Genomic DNA, 23,477 nt, shown 5'->3' with positions numbered 1-23,477 from the left:
GGTAATGTCTTCCTCTTTATCTTGATGATGCTATTATTATATAAAATAAAACAGGACCTTACACATTAAAGATACCCAGCATATAATAAATTGTGCATTTTTTGGCTTTATGTATATTTCAGAAGTCCATATATAAAGATTTATTAGTTGTTTTTTGAAAGCAAATTTGAAAAGTTGTTGAAAGAAAGAAAAGGTTTTTTGGTAAATTTGTTAGTGAGTATAATCAGATCAGTATCTGATTTATTCCCCAGTATGAATAACTTAAATTAAAAATTTTTTTTATTTCGTATTTTAAATTCTAAAAGGCTTCTCTTTTGTTGGGGGAGAGAATTAAGGTTATAGTTATTCTCCTGTAGTAGTCAATATTAACTAATTAAGCATTATTAACAAATGATGCTGTGCTGTGCTCTACACTAAAATTATCCAGTTCAAAAATGTTCCTAGCTTTGAATTCTAGGCACTAACATTCAGATGTGTAGGTAACATGAGCACAGAAGATAGATATTTTATCCCATGTAAGACAGATGTGTTTTTTCTTTTAATTTCTCTGTAATTTCTGATACATTTTTTGTCTTCTTTTGAATTTTTATGCATAGAAGAGAAGGCATTTAAAGTATTTGCCAGCAGTATGCCTCCATTACATTTCTTTTCTTCTAAAGAAAGAAAGTATTGAACTTATTTTTACTCAGTCTTACAAGTAATTTCAGAAATTTGTAACAGAACTGTATATATTTTTATCAGACCAACCTGCTGTTCCAGGTATGACTAATTTAAGAGAACACAAAATCTCTAATCGAATTTGAGTATATTCATAAATTATCTGTGTATATTGCATTTATATAAGGATGCCAGGTAGTTTTCTTTTTTCACAACTAAGTCAATTAAAACCAAAAAACTTATAACTACACCTATTGGGCAGAAATTTTTCGGTGTGTGAAGGTAAGATTGTTTTAAGATCTAAATATAGTACAATTTAAAACGTATTTTGTGTATCAAGCTACTCTTGATTGAGGTATCTAAGAAAACAAAGATTCTCCAGCTTAAATATCTTCTGAGCTAGCATTATGGATATGTACACTTAAGTTTGTTTAACATTATTTCTGATGACTTTGGATTTTATTTATGATTGTGTAATGAGTTAATACTTAAGGAAGTCATAGATCTCAGTGTAAACTTGGATCTGAGAACTTTTCTGGAATAACTTGGCATGTCATCTAGTCAGTAAGTGAATAATCATATTTAAATTTTGTTTTGCTGGTAAATTATTTCAGTTTTATCTGGCTAAATTGCTTCCCTTTTCATCTCTTTAGCGCATTAAAGAGGAAGAACAAGAATCTGAATTTCTACCATTAGCTGGAGGAACATTCAGCATCTCCATCAGTGGGGGTAAGAATCTGTTTGTTTTGATTTCTAATTTTTTTTAACCATTTGAAAGCAAACAATCCCTGAGTTTAAGTTAGAAACATTTCATCACAGGTGGTAGAGGGTTGAAAAGAAGAACTTGGTTATCATTTAGTACCTCTAATCAGTACCTTAAAAATGATGGTATGGGGCTTCCTAGGTGGCGCAGTGGTTAAGAATCCGCCTGCTAATGCAGAGGTCACGGGTTCGATCCCAGCTCCAGGAAGATCCCACATGCCGCGGAGCAACTAAGCCCGTGTGCCAAAAAAAAAAAAAAAAATGATGGTATGGTCTGAAACCTATGTCATAGAAACTAAATGATCTTTGTTATTACAGTTGAAGCAATCTGGAAAAGATGTTATTTTACTGATTTTATTTACGTGCATCTCAGTGTATTTCCGTAGATATCAACAGTTTGTGTTAGAAATTAATCCACAAGTAGTAGTCAGAAATCAGCGTTGTGTTCTCCATTGTGTGTATATGTAAAAATTCATAGGTGTAGTGGTTTTGTCTTATAACAAAAAACTTTATTTAACTTGGGTGTGTTATTTCTTTATTGCAGATATTGATGGTTTAATTACTCAGGCTTTGCTGACAGGTAACTTTGAGAGTGCTGTTGACCTTTGTTTACATGATAACCGCATGGCTGATGCCATTATATTGGCCATAGCAGGTGGACAAGAACTCTTGGCTCGAACCCAGAAAAAGTACTTTGCAAAATCCCAAAGCAAAATTACCAGGGTATGTTATTTTAAAAATAAATAAATAATAGCATTTGTTTATAAAAGCAAAGCACTCTTATTATAGATAATTGAGATGCAGAAAACAGTAAAGAACCAAAAAACCCACCTGTAATTCCTTGACCCAGAAATAGTTATTGTTGATATCTTGGTATGATTATCCCAGTTTTTGTTGTTTATATATATTTTTTTAATGAAAAATGCCTTTCATATTTTTATTGTAGAAAAGTTAGAACATAGAAAATATTAAAGATAAAAATTTTAATACCCCCTAACTCTTCTATCAGATTGGTACATATCCTTTTTATCTCTTTCTATGTATTTGTAGAATTTTTAAAAACAGAATCAGGATTATACAGGTATATATGTTTGTGGTTTTATGTATAGATATTGTCACTTATATTTAATCATTTTCCCTTATCATTAAAGATTCTTACAAAAAATTTTAATTGCTCTATAATATTCTATAGTAGGGATATATTATTTCCCTTATTTTGGGATGTTTAGGTATTTTCTAATATTTTTCTAATATAGTTAAGATAGAGGTAAACATTCTTGTTGTGCCTAAACATTTGTGAATTTCTAATTGTTTGATGAGGCTTTAGTCCTAGGAAGGGAATTTCTGGTGCAGAGGGTCTATACATTTTTAAGCCCCCATTTGATGATATTAAATTTCTTCCCATAAAAGTTGTCACAGTGTTCAGTCCCATCAGCTTTGGTCGCTGTCAGTCTCCCCAGCCTTGTCATGTGTCACTTCCTCCCCTGTTATCTTTTAGCCACACTGGCTGCCTTTCAGTTCCTTTCACTCCTTGTGCCTTTCTCTCCCAGGACTTTGCCCCTAGTGTTCCCTTGGCCAGGAATGTTTTTTCCTTCTTGATGAGATTAATTCTGACTTCATATCTTAAATGTCTGTATGTTCAGAAAGCTTTTTCTGATCCATCAGACCAAGTCATGTCTTCCTATTAAATGTTTTGGTAACATCCTTTACTTTTCCTTCTCAGCATTTTATAAGATATGTTAGTATGATTTTTTTTTTTGAGGAAAATAATATCTTTTATGTCAGTTGGTTTAAGGATATACTTCACTTTGCTTCTACTTTAATTTTGCATGAAATACTGTGAATAGTAGTTTTGAAAGATATGATTGATTAACCAGAGTTAATTTTTATTAATATACCAAAGGCTTTTAATTCTCCCTTTGTTTTCCTTTCCCAAGCTAATTACTGCAGTGGTGATGAAGAACTGGAAAGACATTGTTGAGTCTTGTGATCTTAAAAATTGGAGAGAGGCTTTAGTTGCAGTATTGACTTATGCTAAACCAGAGGAATTTTCCGCCCTTTGTGGTAAGAAAATGAGCTTTATTTTTATATTACGTATATGACATGGTATATTGTAAATGAAATTAATGAAAGATTTTATTTAGAAATTTTTGTAAACCAGATAAGAAAACAAAGTTCTCATTTGAATGCTTTTCCAGAATTATTATGTTGCTTCTCCATACCTATTAGTCATTTTTTTTAATGACATTATGTAATGATTTTTGTTTCAGGCAGACCAAACTGAGACTCTTGCTTTTGACACTTACTAGTCATATGACCTTGGAAAAATTAATTTCCAAGTTTTAGTCTATTTGTATGTAAAATGGCACATAGCTCTCAATAAATGTTAGCTTGATAAAATTAATAATTATTAACATTTGAGTAGAAATTACCATTAAAGGCCATAACTGAACTGATGACTAAGGAATAATATTCATTATATACAAGAACAGAAGCTTTAGGCTGCTAGTAAAAAAATGAACAACCTTGAGAGTATTATGAGAATATAAAAATTGTAAGATATTAACTTTATTATCATAAATGAGTAGTCCTAGTTATCATTGATGTTTAGTCCAATTGTACCATATTTTAGTCCACTGCTTACAAAAGCATCTGACATGATAAAATGCAATTAAATGTTCATTAGGATTTTCTGTTCAAGTATTGTTCCCACTTTTAATTTTTTCTAATATAATGAATAGGAATCCATTCTACAGCTAACTATAGAATCTTGTGAAATTGCTTATTATATACAGTTTGTCACACACTTCCGCTCATTTAACAAATAAATATTTACTGAACATTTACATGACAGTGATTTTATTTCTGCCTGCTACTCATTGGTTATGAAGCTTGATCCACACCTCTGAAAATATTTTTGGGCTGCTCATGACCTCATACACAGATTGCATTATGTATAATCTTATTTGTTTTCCTCTTGATCTATAGATCTTTTGGGAACCAGGCTTGAAAGTGAAGGTGATAGCCTCCTGCAGACTCAGGCATGTCTTTGCTATATTTGTGCAGGGAATGTAGAGAAACTAGTTGCATGTTGGACTAAAGCTCAAGATGGAAGCAATCCTTTGTCCCTTCAGGTTAGTATCTTTGAAGCAAAAGGTGCTTCCTTTCTAATATTGTCTTTCACCCAACTTATAGTCTAGAGATTGATTTGTTCCAGGAGTTCACTGCTTTCACCCTACTTAATTATGTTTTAGAAGTTCTTTTACTGGATAATTATGTGTATTTATTGCTACATTTGGAGAGGCAGAGTTTGAGATGATGGGATAGTAAAATGGGAATGCAACTGTTTGTGAGAGCAAAGTTGTGATATGGTAGTTATTGAGGGAAGTAGGTGGCAAGAGCATGAAAACAGAGTTTACCTCTTTTCCTCACGCTCCTTTCTCTGCCTCCAGTGATCCTGTCTGCCTTGGGCAAAGAAATAATATGGGGTAAGGAATGGGAGGAATCCCCAGTAGTGATAAACAGTCTTCATGGTTCGGGGAAAATGGAAGTAAGAGGTAATGGAATCCCATGTAGCACTAATACACGGGCAACAGAGGAAGTAAAAAATGTGGGGACTATTCTCAGGCGCTGAGTAACAATATTATTTAGATTTTTTTTTCCTTGAGCATTTAGTCAGCAGTGTCTCAAGAAATTTCAGTCTAATATTTCTTTTTGTCTCTGCAAAGCAATTTTCTCAGTAGGGTTGTTGCTTTAAAAATCACTACTGAAACCAAAAGTCTTGTAGGAATCAAGGTTTTCCCTTCAAAGTTTTTCTGAGAGAAAACATACTTGTTTCACACTTCTGGATTAGTGTATTTACGAAGGGCAGATGGGATATTCTTGTACTTTATACCTGCAGCGTAGCTCTCTGGTGTTGAAAGAGTAGGTATTGAAGAGCAATATGAGAAACTTTGAGTTGAAATACTAAGCCTGTTTGGAGGTCACCTCATAGTAGTACTATTCTTATATATAGCGTAGTATTTCTTCTTATACCTGCTGGAACCCAGTTTCTGCCTTCAAACATCAGCCTGTCATGTTCACTTTGTGTAGCCTGTTTTAGCTCAGGAGGCAAGTATCTGGCAGTTTAAGGATGTTTGGGAGAAGATGGTAATCTGTGCTTTAACCATGAGTAGAAGACCTTCCTCTTTGCTTTTTCAGTTACCTAAATGGTGGTCAGCTCTTCCAGACCTTTTTAATATTGGTAATAATAGTACTGTACTTTTGGTAGGCTTTGGAAATCTTAGTAACTCCTTATCTCTTTCTGCTTCTTCTCAGTACACATCTTGATATCATTGTCTGTTTCTCCTTTACTCTTCTTTCTTTTTTGCATTTAGGATCTGATTGAGAAAGTTGTCATCCTGCGAAAAGCTGTACAACTCACCCAAGCCATGGACACAAATGCTGTAGGAGTTCTTTTGGCTGAGAAGATGAGTCAATATGCCAATTTGTTGGCAGCCCAGGGCAGTATTGCTGCAGCCTTGGCTTTTCTTCCTGATAACACCAACCAGGTAATTCGAACTGGCCATTTTTCTTCTTTTAATGTATGAGTAAGGTGAATTCAGTAAGATAGCACTTAGTATGAAATATAAATATACTGGTAGGTGGAATGATTTGGAGCAGTTGAATTTCTGTCACCTAACTATAGGCGAATATTATTGACAAGTGTTCAAGGATAATTTTAAGTGTATCCAGGCTGTGTCAGAGAGGAATAGAATGCTCTTCCCTTTGTACTGAAGGGCATAGTATTTGAGGGGAATAAATAGGAAAAGTACCAGCTTTTTGTTTCTTAAACCAAATGCTGATTCTGTCCACAAGATTCTTTGTAGGTATCTTCAGAGCTTGAAAAGCTATAAATGTTAATACGTAATCAAACAAATTGGGGTTGTGATTTTAAAATCCCCACAAATGACACCCCAGGTATTAACAAAGTCATTCTTTCTGTATGCCGTTTCAGTCTGATGCTGTCTGTGAGTATATTTTTAAAGTATTCAAGGCAGGGAGAACTACATTACATTCCCAATTTAGTGCCCTTATTTGGTGTGCAGTAAAACTCAGGCTTTTTCATGATATTTGTTTCAATTCAATAAGTGACTGAATATGTAGTGATGAATAAGATTGCCAAGATCCTTTCCCTGAGGGAGTTTCCAAACTCTAAATGACAACAGAAGTATGCATGGGATTCCACAGTGATAAGGACAATGATAGAGGTAGTGGGAGCACAGAAGATGGAAATCTAAACCCAATAGTAGAGCATGGGCAGAAGCTGGGATGGGGAGTGAGGAAGATTTTCCGCAAGTAGGATATTTCTGTCTGCATTGTGTTACTGCTAGAGCTTAATTTTGAGCATTTTCTTATCTCTATACTTTTTATTCTAAACCCTATTCTGTCTTTGATGCAGTTTTTTAGTTAATTGTTTTCAGTATTTTGTCTGTTCTAGGGAATTATCAATAAATTTCATTGAGTAATTTCATTGAGTAAAAATACTTACATCTGTGTTCCAGGACTGTGGAGGTATGACTCTCTAGTTGGTTTTATATACACTTACATGTAGGATCCAGCTCACGTCTTTCTAAATTGTTAATGAAAATATTAAGTAGAATAGAAACTAAGTCTTTATCTTTATAATGACTTTGGTATAATAGTTTTATAGGATTTTTTACTTAATAAAGTCTCATTATTATATTGAGGTGTAAGACCCTTTATCTTAAGACTAGTGTACTGTAAGACCTGTAGATCTTCCAGCCTGAGAATTAAACTTTATTTTTAATACTGTTTATAATCACGTACATTTTTCTATACATTTTCTTCACGCTCTTCTTCGGAATTTTAAAGAACATTTCTTTATGCAAAAATTATAATTTTGATTGTTACTTCCTCCTATATATCTTAGTGTACCCTTAGTATTTTCTGGGGGAATATTTCCTGAGACTTTGTGATATCATTATAGTATATAGTTCCCCTCCATAAAAGGCAAGTTTACCTAAGTATACCTACAAAGTTTAAATGATGTCTTTAAACCTTTAATGAATTTATAGAAATGTATATTTTTTTAATTGGAATATAATTGCTTTATACTCTTGTACCAGTTTTTGAGAAATGTATAATTTTTATAGATATTAAATGAATTCTTACTGGAACATTTTAACACATTGCTTTTTTGTTGTTGTTTGTTAATAACTAGAACATGTATATGGTCAACTCATAGTCACTATAGATCTATATAATTGTAGATCTGTGTGAGCTACCCTAAGTTTGACATCTTTCTCTTTTATTTCAAGCATCTCTTTTTTTATTAATTTTCATCTCTTTCATAGATCACCATTTTCTTCCATCACTGTCTTTACTAGTTGATTCTCTTTTGGAGCCTTTTTTCCCTACAGAGAAACAAAGTTGTATTTGTTCAACTGCTTTTGTGATTCATGAGTATTACTCAACTGTAAGAAAAACAACAAAAGAGCAGTGATGATAATGACATTGATCTTGCATACTATCATGTGGTGGGCATAATTCAGATCCCTGCCTCAGTTAAATTACAGGTTGCGCTATATATAATGGACTTTTGGTGTGAGTCTTGAGTATTAGAAATCTTCGTATCAAACCCTAATGTGCCAGGGTCTATTGTATATGAATAAAAATCATATGAATGATCAAGCTTACTTTAAGAAGATCAACATGCTGTCATGTATGGTTGAGTGAACTCTTAACAGTTTGCTTTGCTTTCTTCCATTGCTTCTTATAGACAAATATTGTGCAGCTTCGTGACAGACTTTGTAGAGCACAAGGAGATCCAGCACCAGGACAACAGGAGTCACCTAAAATTCCTTACAAGAGGCAGCAGCTGCCCAAGGGCAGGCCTGGACCAGTTGCTGGCCACACACAGATGCCAAGAGTTCCAGCTCAACAATATTATCCCCACGTGAGTGATATAGTCCAGATGAAGTAGGGATATTTACATATTTCAAATTGTTGGTTTTCGTTTTTTGGGTAAGAGTTGTGTGATAAAGCTAGGCAACATATTATTTTAATGGTTATAGTTTTTCTGTTCTTGAAAGTAGCATTTATGATCTGCTTTTTAAAATTATCCTTTTAATGTAGTCAAATAATTTACAAATTAGGTAAAATTAAGCTCTCTAGGGAGATTTCTTTTTATTTCTCCATCATTCAAACTTATGCACATGTACATCTGTTCTTAGAATTTTTACAGTTTGATTCATCTAACAAACTGTAAGTAAAGTAGTGGGAACAGTTTTGTGGGTGATTTGGTTAATTTTTTTACATGTTTTTAAGTATTATCTTCTGAGTGATTAGTGTGGTTTTAACTATGTCTTCTGTATCAGCACAAAAAAGAGTATCCAGAATGCAGACGTTTTTTTGGACAACTTGTGTATTAGAGAAAAGTGAGTGGCCAAAAGTTTATGAAGTTATATATAGGTCATGGGGAATGTAAAGATGATTAAATACTTTTTATTAACTAAGTACTTTATTAAATTAAAATTACCTAATGGTTAGTGGCATAAAATGTGGCCTCTTATTGTCTTTTACTGTTTCATGTAGAAACTTTTATTTCCAGACCAGCAGATAACTTTCATGTTCTTAAATAAAAAGTGTATTTTTGTAAGTAATAGTCTTGATTGATAACAAAGTAGGTACTCTGGCCATTTTAAAGTAGAACAAATTGCTGATAGAATTAATGGGGTCATTTTTATATTTTGTTGTAGCAAAAGTAAGCATAAAACCAGGAAAAACTAAAAAAAAAAAAAAGATTCGTGCTCATTTGTCAATTATGCTTTTGATTAGTTCTTAATCAGGATAGATTACACTTGATTATAATTATAACTATACTAACTCTCTGTTTTGTTTTTTCATTCATTTGACAAATACGAATTTAAGGGCCTGTCTTTATTCTCCGTGTTGAGGGTATATTAGTAAACAAAACATTAAATTCTTCCCTACTCCTGTTGCTGGACTTAGAAAGTCTGTGACACAGGTAGGGCAAATCAGGTGATGGCTGGGAAACTGAGAGGTGGAGAAATCAAGCAACTAACCAGAGTCTTAAGACATAGAGCTTGAATTTGTCAGCATGGCTAGTTATTGTTAACAGGATTAGAACTCCTAAACTAAGCACCTAGAGTTGACCTTGCTGCCTCAGGGCACTGAAGTAAGGCATTCTCTACATCGGGAGAAGGGAATATTTATTCCTTATGTCCTTGGGTTTATCTGTCTTTATGGGAAAATGTGAAAACCTTAAAAGACTTTTGTTATACTTTGACTTAGCAGTCTCATACTTTAAGAAAAGGAAGACAAATTCAGTCATAAATTAAGCAGTGATTTTATTGAGTAAAGTTTATGATATGCTGAATGAGGACAGTGGCTTGTGGTTTTAAAGGCATGTTTACACACAGGAGTAAAGGGATGAAAGGGAAGCCAGCTCAATAGAAGTTCTGTTCCTACTGTGACCAGCACATCTTTGCTATTAATTGTTTATATGATAGAGTTTCTGCAAAGATTTACCTGACAAAAAATATTTTGATGGCTTTAAAAATTTCTTTTTGAAAACCTCTGGACTCCGGGGTAAGCAACATGGTGTAGTCTAGCAAACACTGCCCTGGGAATCAGCAGATCTAGAATCAGTCCTAGCTCCATTACCAACAAGTTGTTTGGACCTCGGCCAGCCCCTTCATTTCTCTGGGCCTTGGTTTTCTCAGTGGTAAAGGGTGGGGATTAGATTGGATGATCTTTAATATTCTCTGATTGTATATTCTAAGCCTCATACAGAACTAACATGATTTTTGTGGCTCTAATCAAATCCGGGAAAGGGAGCTTATGGCAGTATGTTTACAGATCTAATAGTAGCATGAATACAGTTAGTGCTTCAAAAATCACTTTTTTACTCAATTACCTCCCCCGCCCCCGCTCCGAATGTCTTCTTTCTTTCCTACTTACAGAACTTACCTTGTCCCACTTACTCTTGACACTTGAGCGACCTTGTTCTTTGTGCTTTGATTTAGTTTTCGTATTGATTTTTCTGCTGCCTCCTCCACCTGTTCTGTTGTGAATGTGTGTTTTTCTTTTGGAATCCCAGCTACCTTTGAAAGCAATTGCCTGACTAATGTATGCTACCTTGCTGCTCTTATTTCTTGCTTTGCATCTGGCTACTAATGCCTTTTGGGTTTTTTTTTCTTCTTTTAACATTTTCGTTTTTTATGTTCTGTGATTGGTATTTCTTTGTTCAATTCAGGTTAGAATTGCCCCCACTGTCACTACCTGGAGTAACAAAACTCCTACCGCCCTTCCCAGCCATCCACCTGCAGCCTCTCCCTCTGATACACAGGTATATCCTTCATTATTCCTCTTTGAGCAGAATTCTGCTCACCTAAATATATAGTTATATATCCTCTACCCCCCTCCCTTAAGTTCCCCTCCCCCCATCTGTCTGTCTGCTTATTGCATTTTAGTGCTTTTAGGATGCAAGAAGCAGTGTTTAGCACAATTATTTTCTTCTCACTCTCCTCTTCTTTTGCAGTTCTAAATTGACTTGAACTAGAAAAACATCAACCCAGGTTCTATCAATGGTTTAAATCTGATTTCACTGGAGACTTTTTCTTTTCTTTTTCTTCCCTTTTTTATTTTATTTTTTTTGAGCATTGCAGAGAAGGAAAAATTCCCTTGTGGCAGTTATACTTATATTTCCAAAGCATTAGTTGCAGAGGAATTTAGTAGAGATGGAAAATTCTAGTGACTTATTATAAATATCATAGATACTATTTTATGAGGCTGTTAGCATCTCTTGCCGTTCACTGCTATTTTTACTTTGGACCTGTCTAATCCTTAAATCACACAGAGTGTATTGCTCAGAAAATGTGTTCTGAAGAAGATAGTATGCACAAAATGCAATTTTTTTACACAAAGTTCTTTTTTCTTTTTTAATTCCATTTAGAGATTATAAATCCATCTGGTAAGATTCTTGGTTCCAAATGTAAGCCTCCTTTTTACCATATTCTCATTTTCTAGGGAGAAAATCCTCCACCTCCAGGCTTCGTAATGCATGGGAATGTTAATCCAAATGTTGCCGCAGCTCAGCTTCCCACATCTCCAGGTCATATGCACACCCAGGTGCCACCTTATCCACAGCCACAGCGTAAGTAGTGTGACCCTGAAGTCCTGTCATAGCAGCATGTCTTATCTAGAGTAGTAACTGTTTACTTTGAAGCTCCAAAGCCATGATCAAATCAGTTTTAACAAGAAAGAACCATTCTGTGTAGGACTCGAATCCTTGCTATAGAGAAACATGGTTTTCCAGGGAGTCATCCTGAATCAACATGCTAGGAAATAGCCCCTATGTCAGTCCATTCAGAACAGTTGGCTCCTGTTCCTGAGCCTGTTAAAGAGAGTCAGTTGTCCCATGATTTTGGTATTTAAAAAAATAGAATTTTAGAAATTATTTGGTACATATTCTTTTCCTTTAGGCAAGATAATGCAAACCATTTTTGAAAAATGGATCTGAGGGACTTTTTTTTTTTTTAAGAAATAGACTGTTTTTTAGAGCAGTTTTAGGTTCACAACAAAATTGAGTGGAAAGTACTTGAAGTTTCAGTATACTTCTTGCCTGCAGGCACAACCTCCCCCACCACAGACATGGTACAGCACGGTGGTCCGTTTGTTACAGTCAGTGAGCCTATACTGACACATCATTATCGCTCAAAGTTTACTTTAGGGTTCCCTCTTGGTATTGGACATTCTGTGAATTTTGACAAATGTATAATAATGAAATTTCCCCTGTTGGTGTTCATTTTTTTTAAGAAACGATTTACACTTGGAAAGTAAAACATCACCACTATTTTAAAATTTAAAATAAGCAGAAATGAAAATCTCAAAGGGGAAAATTATATGACTGAACAGCTACTATAAAACAAGAGCTAATCTTAACGAGCATATTCTGGGCTAATAAGATGGATGTTCTTACTTAACATAAATACAAATTTGATACAGCTTTTAGATTCTCTCTGTAGAGGTCATACAAAAGGTAATGGTATCTGGGTTCAAGTCTTTGCATTAAAACATTAGTTGGCTGCCTGATTGCTTACTAACCAACTTTGTACACTGTGAGAAATATAATAATTGTCAGGGATCATACAGAGTTGCCTATTAATCTGGGACTGTGCTCACACCCAGAATATGAGTAGCTGATGATTTTGCTAGCTGTTGGAGAAGGTATCTAATTCAGAACAATAGTGCTCACCCTGCAGTTGTTATTGTGGGAGAGATCACCAAGCTCCCTTACTTTTACTGTAAAGGGGAGTGCTTTGGATGTGTCATTCCTGCGTCGCTCCATCTGGTGGCTAGTAGGTGCCACTGCAGTCTTTTCACAGGAACAGGAAGGCTCAGAAAAGGGTCAGTCTTTCGAAGTTCTCGGGTGTGATGATTCAAAGATTTTCATAGCTAGCAGCAGTCTGGAGATGGCAGGGTTCAAATATTGAATCCAACGACTTTAGTTAGGGCATCCAGACTATCAAAAGCAAAACATATTTTAAGTGGGTAATGTTTGGTTGTAACTTACTGTTATTAGAATTGAAAATAGTTTCCATAGAATGAGATAACTTTGGTTTTCTGTTTCTGTCTGAATAAATTTGTAACTAATTAAATTTCTGTTTCTTCTCCTTGGTGTAGCTTATCAACAAGCCCAGCAGTATACCTTCGGAACAGGGGGGTCAGCATTGTATCGACCTCAGCAGCCTGTTGCTCCTTCTGCTTCAAACGCTTACCCTAACACCCCTTACATATCTTCTGCTCCTTCCTATTCTGGGCCGACTCAGCTGTACACAGCACAGCACCAGGCCTCTCCACCTACCTCCAGCCCTACTGCCTCTTTCCCTCCTCCCCCTTCCTCTGGAGCATCCTTCCAGCATGGCGGACCAGGAGCTCCACCATCATCTTCAGCTTATGCACTGCCTCCTGGAACAACAGGTACACTGCCTGCTGCCAGTGAGCTGCCTGCATCCCAAAGAACAGGTCTGCGCTTGAAAGGGATTTGGTTTGGCTGCCTCCTTTATTTTTTCGTGAGCACATGGGTGGATGGAGGGGAATTATTTCTAACTGTAAACTGAGTAATGTGAGGGATTGATTTAATTTTGTAACAAATTCTAAAACTATTTCTGAAAGTGTGATTTCCCCATAATGAACTTTACTTGCTCAATGAGGAAAGCTTTAGAGCTTTAAAAGGGTAAGAGTGTATAATCTGCCATTGAATTTAAAATAAGTGGTAAGAAATTAGTTGGCAAAATAAGTGGTGGTTAGAACTAGGTTTAATTGACACTGATTTCTTTACAGGTAAAACTATGCTTGTGTTCTTCCTGAATTTTCAATTTTTAAAATTATTTGTGTCTTAAATTCATTCATAGAGATTAATTAACCCAGGGTCTTAATGAGGTTGTACAAATTTTGTAATTATGTTTGTAAAGGTGAAGAAGGATCTTGACATGTATATTGAAGGAAAAAAAGTGAAAGAATGCAGCTCTGACAGAGAGAATCTCTAAGACAGCAGAAAGTCAGTATATAGTAGTGCAGTGATTCTCCATTAGGACCATTCTACCCTCGCAAACATTTTGGAAATTTCTAGGCATTTTTGTTGTTGTTGGTAGTGAAATTTTCTAATTAAAATCTTAATTTAAAATTATTTTTACAATAAAATACACATTTGATAAATTCTCTCATGTTATAATTAAAACATTATATTAATTTTTTATGAGTAGGTAATATTACCTGATTTTCACGGTATGATTGTAAAAGGGGCCTCAAAAATGTATTATAAAAAGAGGCCAATGAATTAGGGAAAGAACCACTAACATAGTAAAGGATGCAGGCTTTGGAGTCAGACTTCCTGTGTTTGTATCCCAGCTTCACTCTTTTCTAGTTATGTGATCTTGAATAAGTTACTTAACTTTAAGCCTCAGTTTCCTCATAATAATAATAGTATGTACTCCTAAGCTTATGAAGAGATTGAATGCATTAATACATTGAAAGCATTTAGGGACAATGATGCATAGTTAGCTGGGATTACACAAAACCTCACTCAAAATTAGAGCTCTGTGACTTTTGATGTTTGAAAATAGTTTCTCTTTCAGATTATAATTGATGGTTTTAAACTAAAGGGGCAAAACAGGAGTGAGTCTTACTTTCTAATACTAAAGTTGCTTCTGGAAGTCCAGTATATATTTTTCATCTGCTAAGCGGTAGCTTTAATAACTGCAAACACTGATCGTAAAAAAGGATTTATTGAGGAAGTATTTTTTTTCTTGAAGTCTTATGAATCCAGAATTATACACTGTCTGCTTCTGTCTTCTTTGATACAATATTAAAGTCCTAAGTACCAAAAATCACACACAATATGTGTCACCCTTTACTGCACAAACAAAATTTATATAATTTTCAATACAGATAATTCAGTAGGTTGATATTTAGGGAGTTATAGAGTTCAAAAAATTACCATTTAAAACCTGGATGAGTGAAAACAGTATGTATTCTGAATAGTTGGATAACAGCTTGAGTGAAAGATGGATTCAGGTAATCCCCACATAAGAAAATGGTGCAGGGAAGTAGGGAAGTGAATTATCATTTTTTGAACATACATTGGACATGTACCAGCGCTTGCCATATATTTTCTTATTTCTCATAACCATGAGAACTAGGAATAACTTTTTTTTTTAATTGACATAAGGAAGCTTGAGGTTCCTAGGGTTACTGTTCTCATGATTACTTGGTGTTAGTCCCCAGGATTTGATACAACTGAGATACAACTCAGAGCCCATGTTCATTCTTCTTTACCAGAAAGTCTAGTCCTAATGGAAGGGGTAGAAATAGCTATCAGTGTTAGAATTCCAGAAACATTTAGCATCACTGTTTTAAGCATTTGTTACTTCATCATCTAAGTTAAATATTTGCATAGGAATTTTTTTCCTCCTTGAGCTAAAGAGCATTTGGCCATATAATAAAGCCTTGGCTTATGTCCAGGGTAGCAGTGTTCTAACCTGGCTGAGAAGCAGAGTAACTAATAGGAAGAAGAAGCCATACATTTTTCGATACTCAGCATGCACTAAGCTAGCTGCTTTGTTACCTCTTGCATGTTAGTAGTCCCTATATTTTAATTAACAATTAGAGCTTTACCTTATTTAATTTTTTGATTTCCTGAAAAATTTGCTTAGGTTATACAGATCATTGTGACTAAAAGTTTTGTCTTTGTCTTAGATTATTATATTGTGGTTTTCTGTAGGAGTTGGAAATTCCACTTGTCCAGTGGATTCTTGATAGACACTGGGATTTTCAAGCCCTCTATTAGTGAACCACAAAATTATGTGCCCACTGCTCAAAAAAACTCATGTTGCAATAATCAAAACATTCATTCAGTAAATTCTTAATGAGTACCTGTTCATTCTATAATCAGAATTATTCCAGACAGAGGTAGGAAGGCAGAAAAGTACAGTACATTTCTAGTGAGCCGCACAAGCTTTGTTGTAAGTTGAAACATAAAATTTGTATTTTGCCAGATTTTGGAAAACATTAAATGTCAGAGTAACAAATGTATACTTCATCTGTATAGTAAGGAAAAAAATTTCTAGTGGTGATGTCCGTGAAATCCGTCTAGGGGAAGGAATCCCTGATCTCCGGAGGAAAAGAATTTCTCCTCGGGATCAATAACAAGTCATTGCTCAGGTTTAAGTAAAAAGCAACAGTTTATTAGAGAGCAGTTAGAGAAAGAGTACAATAGCTTCTGGCACAGACAGCAGGAGAGACAGCTTCTGGCACAGACACCAGAACAGGGTGGAGAGACCCCCGAAGGGGTGTACATGTGTGTCTTAGATGCCCTAAAAAGAGAAGTTAATTAGCTCACAAGATTCAGAATTTCTCTTTGCAAGTTTCACAAGCATTTAGATAATCACCAAAGAGCTTTAAAGTAAGAGCTTTAAAGTTCAGTGAATGCCTCCCTGCACCTGCTAACCATCACTGGGTTCAGTTTGTGTGATTAGGAGAAAGGGTCATAAATTCTAAGATACATGAAATATATACAACTGGGCCCATAAATTTTCCTAATTGGGTGTTTCTTCTGCCTAAGCTTATCCTATTCCCCTCATATTCCTATCAGTGGAAGAGTTTGAACTACTGAGAGACATGGTGAAAATGGTACTTTAGGGAAGTTAATCTGGAAATGGTCCTACAAAATAGGTTGTGGGTAGTGTGGCAGAATCAGAGGCAAGGAAAACAGTTTGTCTCCTAGTTCTAGATATAAAGTGGTAACAGCCTAAGTTAGTATAGTGTAACATTGTTTCAGTGGTGGCAGCACAAAAAGCAGGAAGTTTTCCTAGTTTTACTGTCTAGGATAAGTAAAAGATACTGCTTGTCTTTTTTTTTTTGCCCTGGTTTAATGTATACTTGTTACTAAGGGAGAGCCCTTTCAAATATGAAGGCCCAAGAAAATTTTCAGATAAAATGACAAGCTGTCATGAAGCCGTCTTTGTGTAAATAGTATTGATTTTGTTAAACAATGAAAAATTTAATTTAGGTATATAGTCTTGTGCTCCTTCACATAAGAGAGTCTTGAAGGGGCAAAATATTGCATGTTTTCATGAAACAGTGTGCTGAAAAAAAATTTGTTTTTAATTTTCATAAACATTCTTTAGTCAAGTTATAAGTACCCGGTTTTTAACCTTTTAAACAAAAGAAAGGAGCATGATAGCCTTCCTTACTTTTCTTTGGATAATTCTGTTTTACCTTGTGTAATTGGAAAATGCCCTCAAGTATTCATTCTTTCTAAATTTTAATTGTATGACCTCTTAAAAGGTGACATGCTAGGCTTACAGGGGGGAGGGGGAGGGATATGATTAACAAGGATGCTGTATTCTTTCTGTCTCATATTATCCTCTAGCCAAAAGCCACCATATCGTTGGCACTAACATTTTTCTGTGAATCCACTGAGAAAGAAAGTATCTCAGCCAGTGTGTAGATCCTACCACCATGTTCCTGCGAGAGTACTTGCAAAGGTTCCCAGTGAGAAGTGAGACTCAAGTAAGGATGGTAGCAGTCCACTGCTGTGTGTAAGATCAAGCAGTTCTCTGTTCCTTCCCTAAGGACCATGTGGAGGACTAATCCCTACACTAAGGTGGATAAGGGTCTCCAGTATCCAGTGACATGCCATATTTAGTTTTTAAGTTAATTTTCCCTTGATTTTTATTTATTTTTTACTGTAAGATTTTGAAAGACCTCAAATAGTATAAAGAATAAAATTAAAATTATCTGTAATTATCTGCCACCCATATATAACCACTAATAATTTAGGTGTATTTATTCCCTTCATACACATATATGCACACATATATGTATGTATGCATGTATTAAAATTTTTATAATGTAGAATATACATAACATAAAATTTACCGTTTTCATCATTTTTAAGTGACATCAAGTGCATTTACATTATTGTACAATCATCACCACTAACTACAGAACTTTCTTATCATCCCATGCTGAAATTATAGCCATTAATAGCTCCCCATTTTCCCTATCCCCTGGTAATCACTGTTCTACTTTCTGTCTCTCTGTATGTATTTTAGGTACCTCATATAAGTAGTTATACAGTTAGTCTGCTTGTAACCGGTTGTTTCACTGTCTTTAAGATTCATCCATTCATCCATACATAGCATGTATCAGAATTTCCTTTTTAAAGCTGAATAATATTCCACAGTGTGTATATACCACATTTTGTTTATCCATTAATCTGCACATGGGCATTTGGCTATCATGAATAATGCTGCTGTGAGCATAAGTATACAAATATCTGTTCAAGTCCCTGGTTTCAGTTCTTTTGGGTATATACCCAGAAGTGAAATTACTGGATCAAATAGTAATTCAGTGTTTAATTTTTTGAGAAACCACCATACTGTTTTCCACAGTGGTGGCACTGTGTTACATTTTCAGCAGCAATGCATCGGGGTCCAGTTTCTCCACATCCACACCAGCACTTGTTGTTTTCTGCTTTTTTCTTTTTATTCTAGCCATTCTAGTGGGTGTGAAGATAGTAATATCTTATTGTATATGTGCATTTTTAAAGAATTGAGAGAACTCCCACATACACTCACAATTTACATTTTACTACTTTCCTTAATGTTACACTATAAACCATTTTTCAGTGCCCTTTAAAATGATGTGATGTTTAAGAAGAGAGTAAGAAAGAGATTTATGCCTAATTTTTTAAGTTTTTTGAAAAGGTAAAAAAGATTATGAGAGAATTATGTCCAAGATTAGTCTGTGCACATCTATAATGAACCTTCATAATACTGTCTCCTATAGCTGTTCATGTTCTTCATTCAGCTTGCTTTACCTAGTGCTGCTATTAATGTGTGTCTCTATAAAGTAGAGGTCAATTTAATTGTGTTTTTAAAAAGTCATATTTAAACAATTTAAAGATATAAAAGCAAAACGATTGAGGGGTTAGAATTATAGTTAAGATAAAACTGTGTTAAATTGATAATAGATTTGAACAAGGATTCTCTGGGTTGAAATAAAACATATTGGTAAATATATTGCATGGTTTGAGGTTAGGAGGGTCCAGTTAGGCATATATTTTGGTGGGAACTTTATTGTACAGTGGTCACTTTCAAGTCAACAGAGGCCCACCCTCAACTGGCTATATGTTCCTGTAGAAAATCTTTTTGTTTCTTATTACATTCGGTTTCACTCCTAACTTTCAGTTTAATTTGATCTCATAATAACTTTGGTGTCATCCTACCAAAGGGTCATATGAAATTGTTCCACATTCTTTTTTGTGCTGCTAATAGTTGGTGAAGTCAGGATATCCTCTCAGGCTTTAATAGCCAAGGCTAGGATCACTGTCATGAGAGGTTAGCGGAAAAACTGGTCTCACCTTCTGCTCCTGCATCTCATAGGGCTGGGGAGGAAGCACGTTGTCGAGACTGTCCCCTGAATAGAAGGATCAAGGCCAGAGTATTTCTAGTAATTTTAGGTTTTCAATACAGTCGACTTCCCCTCCCCCTCATACCAAAATCCGAGGATGCTCAAGTCCTTTATAAAATGTGGCTTACGTAGTGTTTGCATATAACCTATGCACATATACTTTTATCTCTAGATTGCTAATAAATACCTAATACAGTGTAAATACTTGCAGCAAATTCAAGTTTTGCTTTTGGGAACTTTGTGGATTTTTTTCTTTCCTGAATGTTTTTGATCCTCGGTTGGTTGAATCTGCAGATGCAGAACCTGGGGGATGCACTGTATATTGTCCCCCTCAGCCCAGAAGCTGAAGTCTGGTGCTAGAGACTACATGAGTAGTTGCAAATCAGGTCTGTCCTCTTTTATAATGCACACACAGTGACTCCCAGGAATTTATTAACTGTAGTGCTGTGAGGTCATATCTTGCATGGGGAGTTAAATTGTAAAGCCATCATTTAAGACAAAAATAAGAAATCGCTTATGGCCAGTTATCCTTGATCACCCCTTTCTTCAGTTAAGCCCTGGATGAAAAAGTTGGCTTGTGGTTAGGAGCCATATTGTGTGAAAAAGAACTATCCTTAAGCTCCATACAGTGAAATTTCAAACTGTAGGATTCTCTCTCCCACCTCACAGTTTCTCTGGGGCATGTGCTTCTTGAGTAAAGCTCAGACTGAATTGAACTCACCAGTTAATGCTGTATTCTCTTGATTCCTCTCTCTCCAAGTGAAGATAGTTGAATTCCTGTAAGTTGTATGTGCATATGATGTACCTACACTGCATGCTTTTGACAGGATGCTGGGCCTGGCCCAGTCTTGAATATCTGACAATTTTGGAATTGCTGAATTAGTTTTCAGCCTTCTTTCCTCTTGTCCGCTGCCAGAAACTTCAGTTCTTTTAAGAGAAGTAGCAGTTCCTGGAAGACTTGCGCTAAACAGTCTGCAAATCTGTATATTCTTACAGAAAAGACCATATAAGATGGTTATGTATTTACTGGGCCTGTTCACATTTATGCTTATATTCAGAAATGAATTCCTCCAGAATGTAGACCCTTGGGGCCTCCCAAATCCAGCAGTAAAGTAGCACCTCCTTGTTAAAGATGGTCTAACATACTTAAATTATCTTTAACAATGTAGTGCTGAAGTCTACACAACAATGTAGAAATCCTCCCATTTCTCTTTAGAATCTTGCTACTTAAAAAGGATTTGGACCACCAGCATTGGCATTACCGGCCAGCTAGCTGAGCTAGCGGAAACAGTAGAATCTCAGGCCATACTCTATACCTAGTGAATTAGAATCTGCATTTTCACAAGATCCTCAGCTGATTTGGATTCACAGCTTTAAATAATACTAAAATGGACACAGTTGTAATATTTTAGTGCTCTCTGCCTTCCCCCCACCATGATACTAATGAGCTTCATTGATCAAATAGTAGAAAAACAATCCCTGCAAACAATTAGGGAAATAATGTTATTTTAAATAGGAAGGAACAAAATTTTCTCTTAAAAGAGACAGCTGACACAGTAAGAGGAAAAAGTAGTGTTTAAGAGTTAATTCGATCTGACACAGTTAAATGAATTAACTTTGTCCACAAACTGATTACTTTCTTAATTAGATAGAAGCCATTTCACGTGACTTGATTAAAAAGTATGTTTTATTCCCTTATAAAATTAGTTTGTTCTTTCTTGGGGTTGATGGAGGGAGAAGAAATAATTATAAAATGAGTAGAGTTTAGAATGTCTGATGATAATACTGTTTAAGTGACTTTTACATTTTGTCTACAGAAGATCAGTCTATGCAAGACCAGGCATCTATGTTGGAAGGTGAATTAGTTACAGAATATATTTTTGGAAATCTTTGAATCATTGAATATAATTAATGAATGGACTTTCACAATTATGCATGTGAATGTCAAAGCTGATGATATCCTAAATCTGACCAGTATCATTTTTTTAAATTTGGCTTCTTAATTGAATCAAATCTTAGAGCTGATTGAATTAACATAGTGACACAAATGATCTTGAATCATGAACTGTTGTCTATTTTATGTGGACACAGAGACAAGGCTATACCAAGATTGCCTTAGATATAAGAAAGATAAGAAGGTGATGGGAGAGATTTGAATGATTAGTCTGTATATAACCAGAACTTTGAGAATTTGTTAAGCAGGTAGCAGCAGCATATGGTTTAATATTTTGTGATTAGCCCTTGAGTGTTTTGAGGCTCATTTGGCATTCTAGCTCCTAGTCACCTTGTAGAAAATTAATTCTACATTTAAAATCATGGCAAATGAGTGCATGGTAGTTAGAAGCTCTTGTTTTAAAACAATTTCTGTGACATGTTCTTTGATTTGCTAAGCAATTTTGTTGTGATTTAATATTGTGGATATCAATAAAACAAGCAGAAGTAAAATACTGAAAGAACATTTAATTTATTGAAAAAAGAATAATTTTTTGCTTTTATATATATGCATACACAAAACTTAATAAAATTTAAAATGATTATAGTGATTTAGTAATTATCCTATTTCTGGCATGTCTTATTCCTTTTATCTTTAAAGATACAGGCATTAAGTACCTTAGTGAGTTCTGCTACTGATGTTCATTTCTCACTTTGAGATGACAGGTTTTGGGAGATTTTGGGGGGAGGAAATTTCCTAAAGGTGACAGTAGTTTCATTTTATATTTGCTGCCAGCCTGGAATTTTTTTGTGTGTGTGGCATTAAAAAAATCTTAGCACAGATGTTTGAATGCCTTTTTCTACTTTATAGGTTATTCTTAATACAAAGGTGATAAAACATACTAGTGTTGTGTAGTTGGGCTCTGTTTTGTTTTTTTTTAACAGTGTTTCTGCCATGCAGATGATTTGCGTATGCTGAATTATTTATGTTGAATTGCTTTTTTGGGAAATAGGAAATTGCTACTTTTATTCTTTTTGTGTGTGTTGAATATATCAGAAGCCCTTTTTTTTTTTTTTTAGCAGACTTAGGTAATTTATTTTTTTCTTTATTAGAAGGGAATTGTTTGATCTTTGAAGGTTACATACCAATATAGACATAAAAACATCACTATCCTTAAATTTAGCACAGCTCTTTCACTTTAAAAGGAAATCATGTCAAGATATCCTGCTTTCTAAGCCAAGGCCCTGTGATTATTAGAGGTAATGAGTTGGAGAATTCAGGGATGCATAGTGACTGGCAGCTCAGCTGGTAAAACTTTTGTGACAGTTATCTCAAGGGTGAAGGTAGAATTTGAAGGTATTAGATGGTGGGTACAATTTAGTTTTCTTTTCAGGATTCTAAAGGAAAATGCCCTCTATTATCTGTTATAGGTCCTCAGAATGGTTGGAATGATCCTCCAGCTTTGAAGAGAGTACCCAAGAAGAAGAAGGTACTAGAAAAAGACGTCTATTCAGTTGCCTACAGATGTCCTGTCAGTCACGTAGCTACCTAAAGCACACCACACTTCACTGTTCCTTTAAAGGCAAAGCTTACTGACTGAATGCTTAATATGTGTATTTCAACTCACCTCTTCTAACCCATAAAGGGAAGGAAACAAAGTACAAAACAATATGGTGGTATGAATTAACCCCCTTTTAGAAAACAAGATGTAAATTCCCAGCAGATCTTTTTCAAAGAGTAGGAAACAAAATTGCAAGCTTCTCAAATGATATTTTTTAGGAATTACTTTGGTTTTGGGTTCCAACAGTAATGGTGAAGTTATGATTATATTTTGAACTATTTTTATCACATATAGTATGAAAAGTAATAGCCTTGTAGCTGAGCATCATTTAGATGTTAATAACTGTTGAGAGCTATTACAGCAAAACTTAAGATTCTTCTTTCCTTCTTTTACCCCAAGCTTTTTTCTACCTTTTTTTTTCTTTTACTCCTAGTGATTTGTCCCCCAAGTATAGTAATGAAAGGCCAGAATATAAAATTGAGAGATATGAAATGAGCAAAACCCCCCAAAATTAGGTCAGTGATAATCAGAAATTTAATCTACTTTTAGTGTGATTGATCA

General features: G+C 34.9%; 1 protein-coding gene across 15 annotated transcripts in view; it reads left to right on the top strand.

Moving 5' to 3' along the window:
* SEC31A (SEC31 homolog A, COPII coat complex component) overlaps positions 1 to 23,477 on the top strand; it is a 51,957-nt gene that overhangs the window by 20,400 nt on the left and 8,080 nt on the right. For 2 of the 15 annotated variants that reach the window (XM_057725970.1, XM_057725967.1), the window contains 11 exons: positions 1,311 to 1,386; positions 1,964 to 2,142; positions 3,357 to 3,483; positions 4,408 to 4,553; positions 5,796 to 5,969; positions 8,201 to 8,377; positions 10,700 to 10,792; positions 11,473 to 11,599; positions 13,129 to 13,470; positions 21,240 to 21,278; positions 22,786 to 22,844. In XM_057725970.1, the coding sequence (XP_057581953.1) occupies positions 1,311 to 1,386; positions 1,964 to 2,142; positions 3,357 to 3,483; positions 4,408 to 4,553; positions 5,796 to 5,969; positions 8,201 to 8,377; positions 10,700 to 10,792; positions 11,473 to 11,599; positions 13,129 to 13,470; positions 21,240 to 21,278; positions 22,786 to 22,844 (1,539 nt within the window). The remainder of the gene's footprint in view (positions 1 to 1,310; positions 1,387 to 1,963; positions 2,143 to 3,356; positions 3,484 to 4,407; positions 4,554 to 5,795; positions 5,970 to 8,200; positions 8,378 to 10,699; positions 10,793 to 11,472; positions 11,600 to 13,128; positions 13,471 to 21,239; positions 21,279 to 22,785; positions 22,845 to 23,477) is intronic. The other 13 variants (XM_057725978.1, XM_057725972.1, XM_057725977.1 and 10 more) reach the window with 8 other exon arrangements.

This window comes from Hippopotamus amphibius, chromosome 3 (genome assembly GCF_030028045.1).
Source record: "Hippopotamus amphibius kiboko isolate mHipAmp2 chromosome 3, mHipAmp2.hap2, whole genome shotgun sequence".
Taxonomy (NCBI): Eukaryota; Metazoa; Chordata; class Mammalia; order Artiodactyla; family Hippopotamidae; genus Hippopotamus; species Hippopotamus amphibius.
The sequence above is the reverse complement of the archived record's forward strand: the minus strand, read 5'-3'. Positions and strand labels throughout refer to the sequence as shown.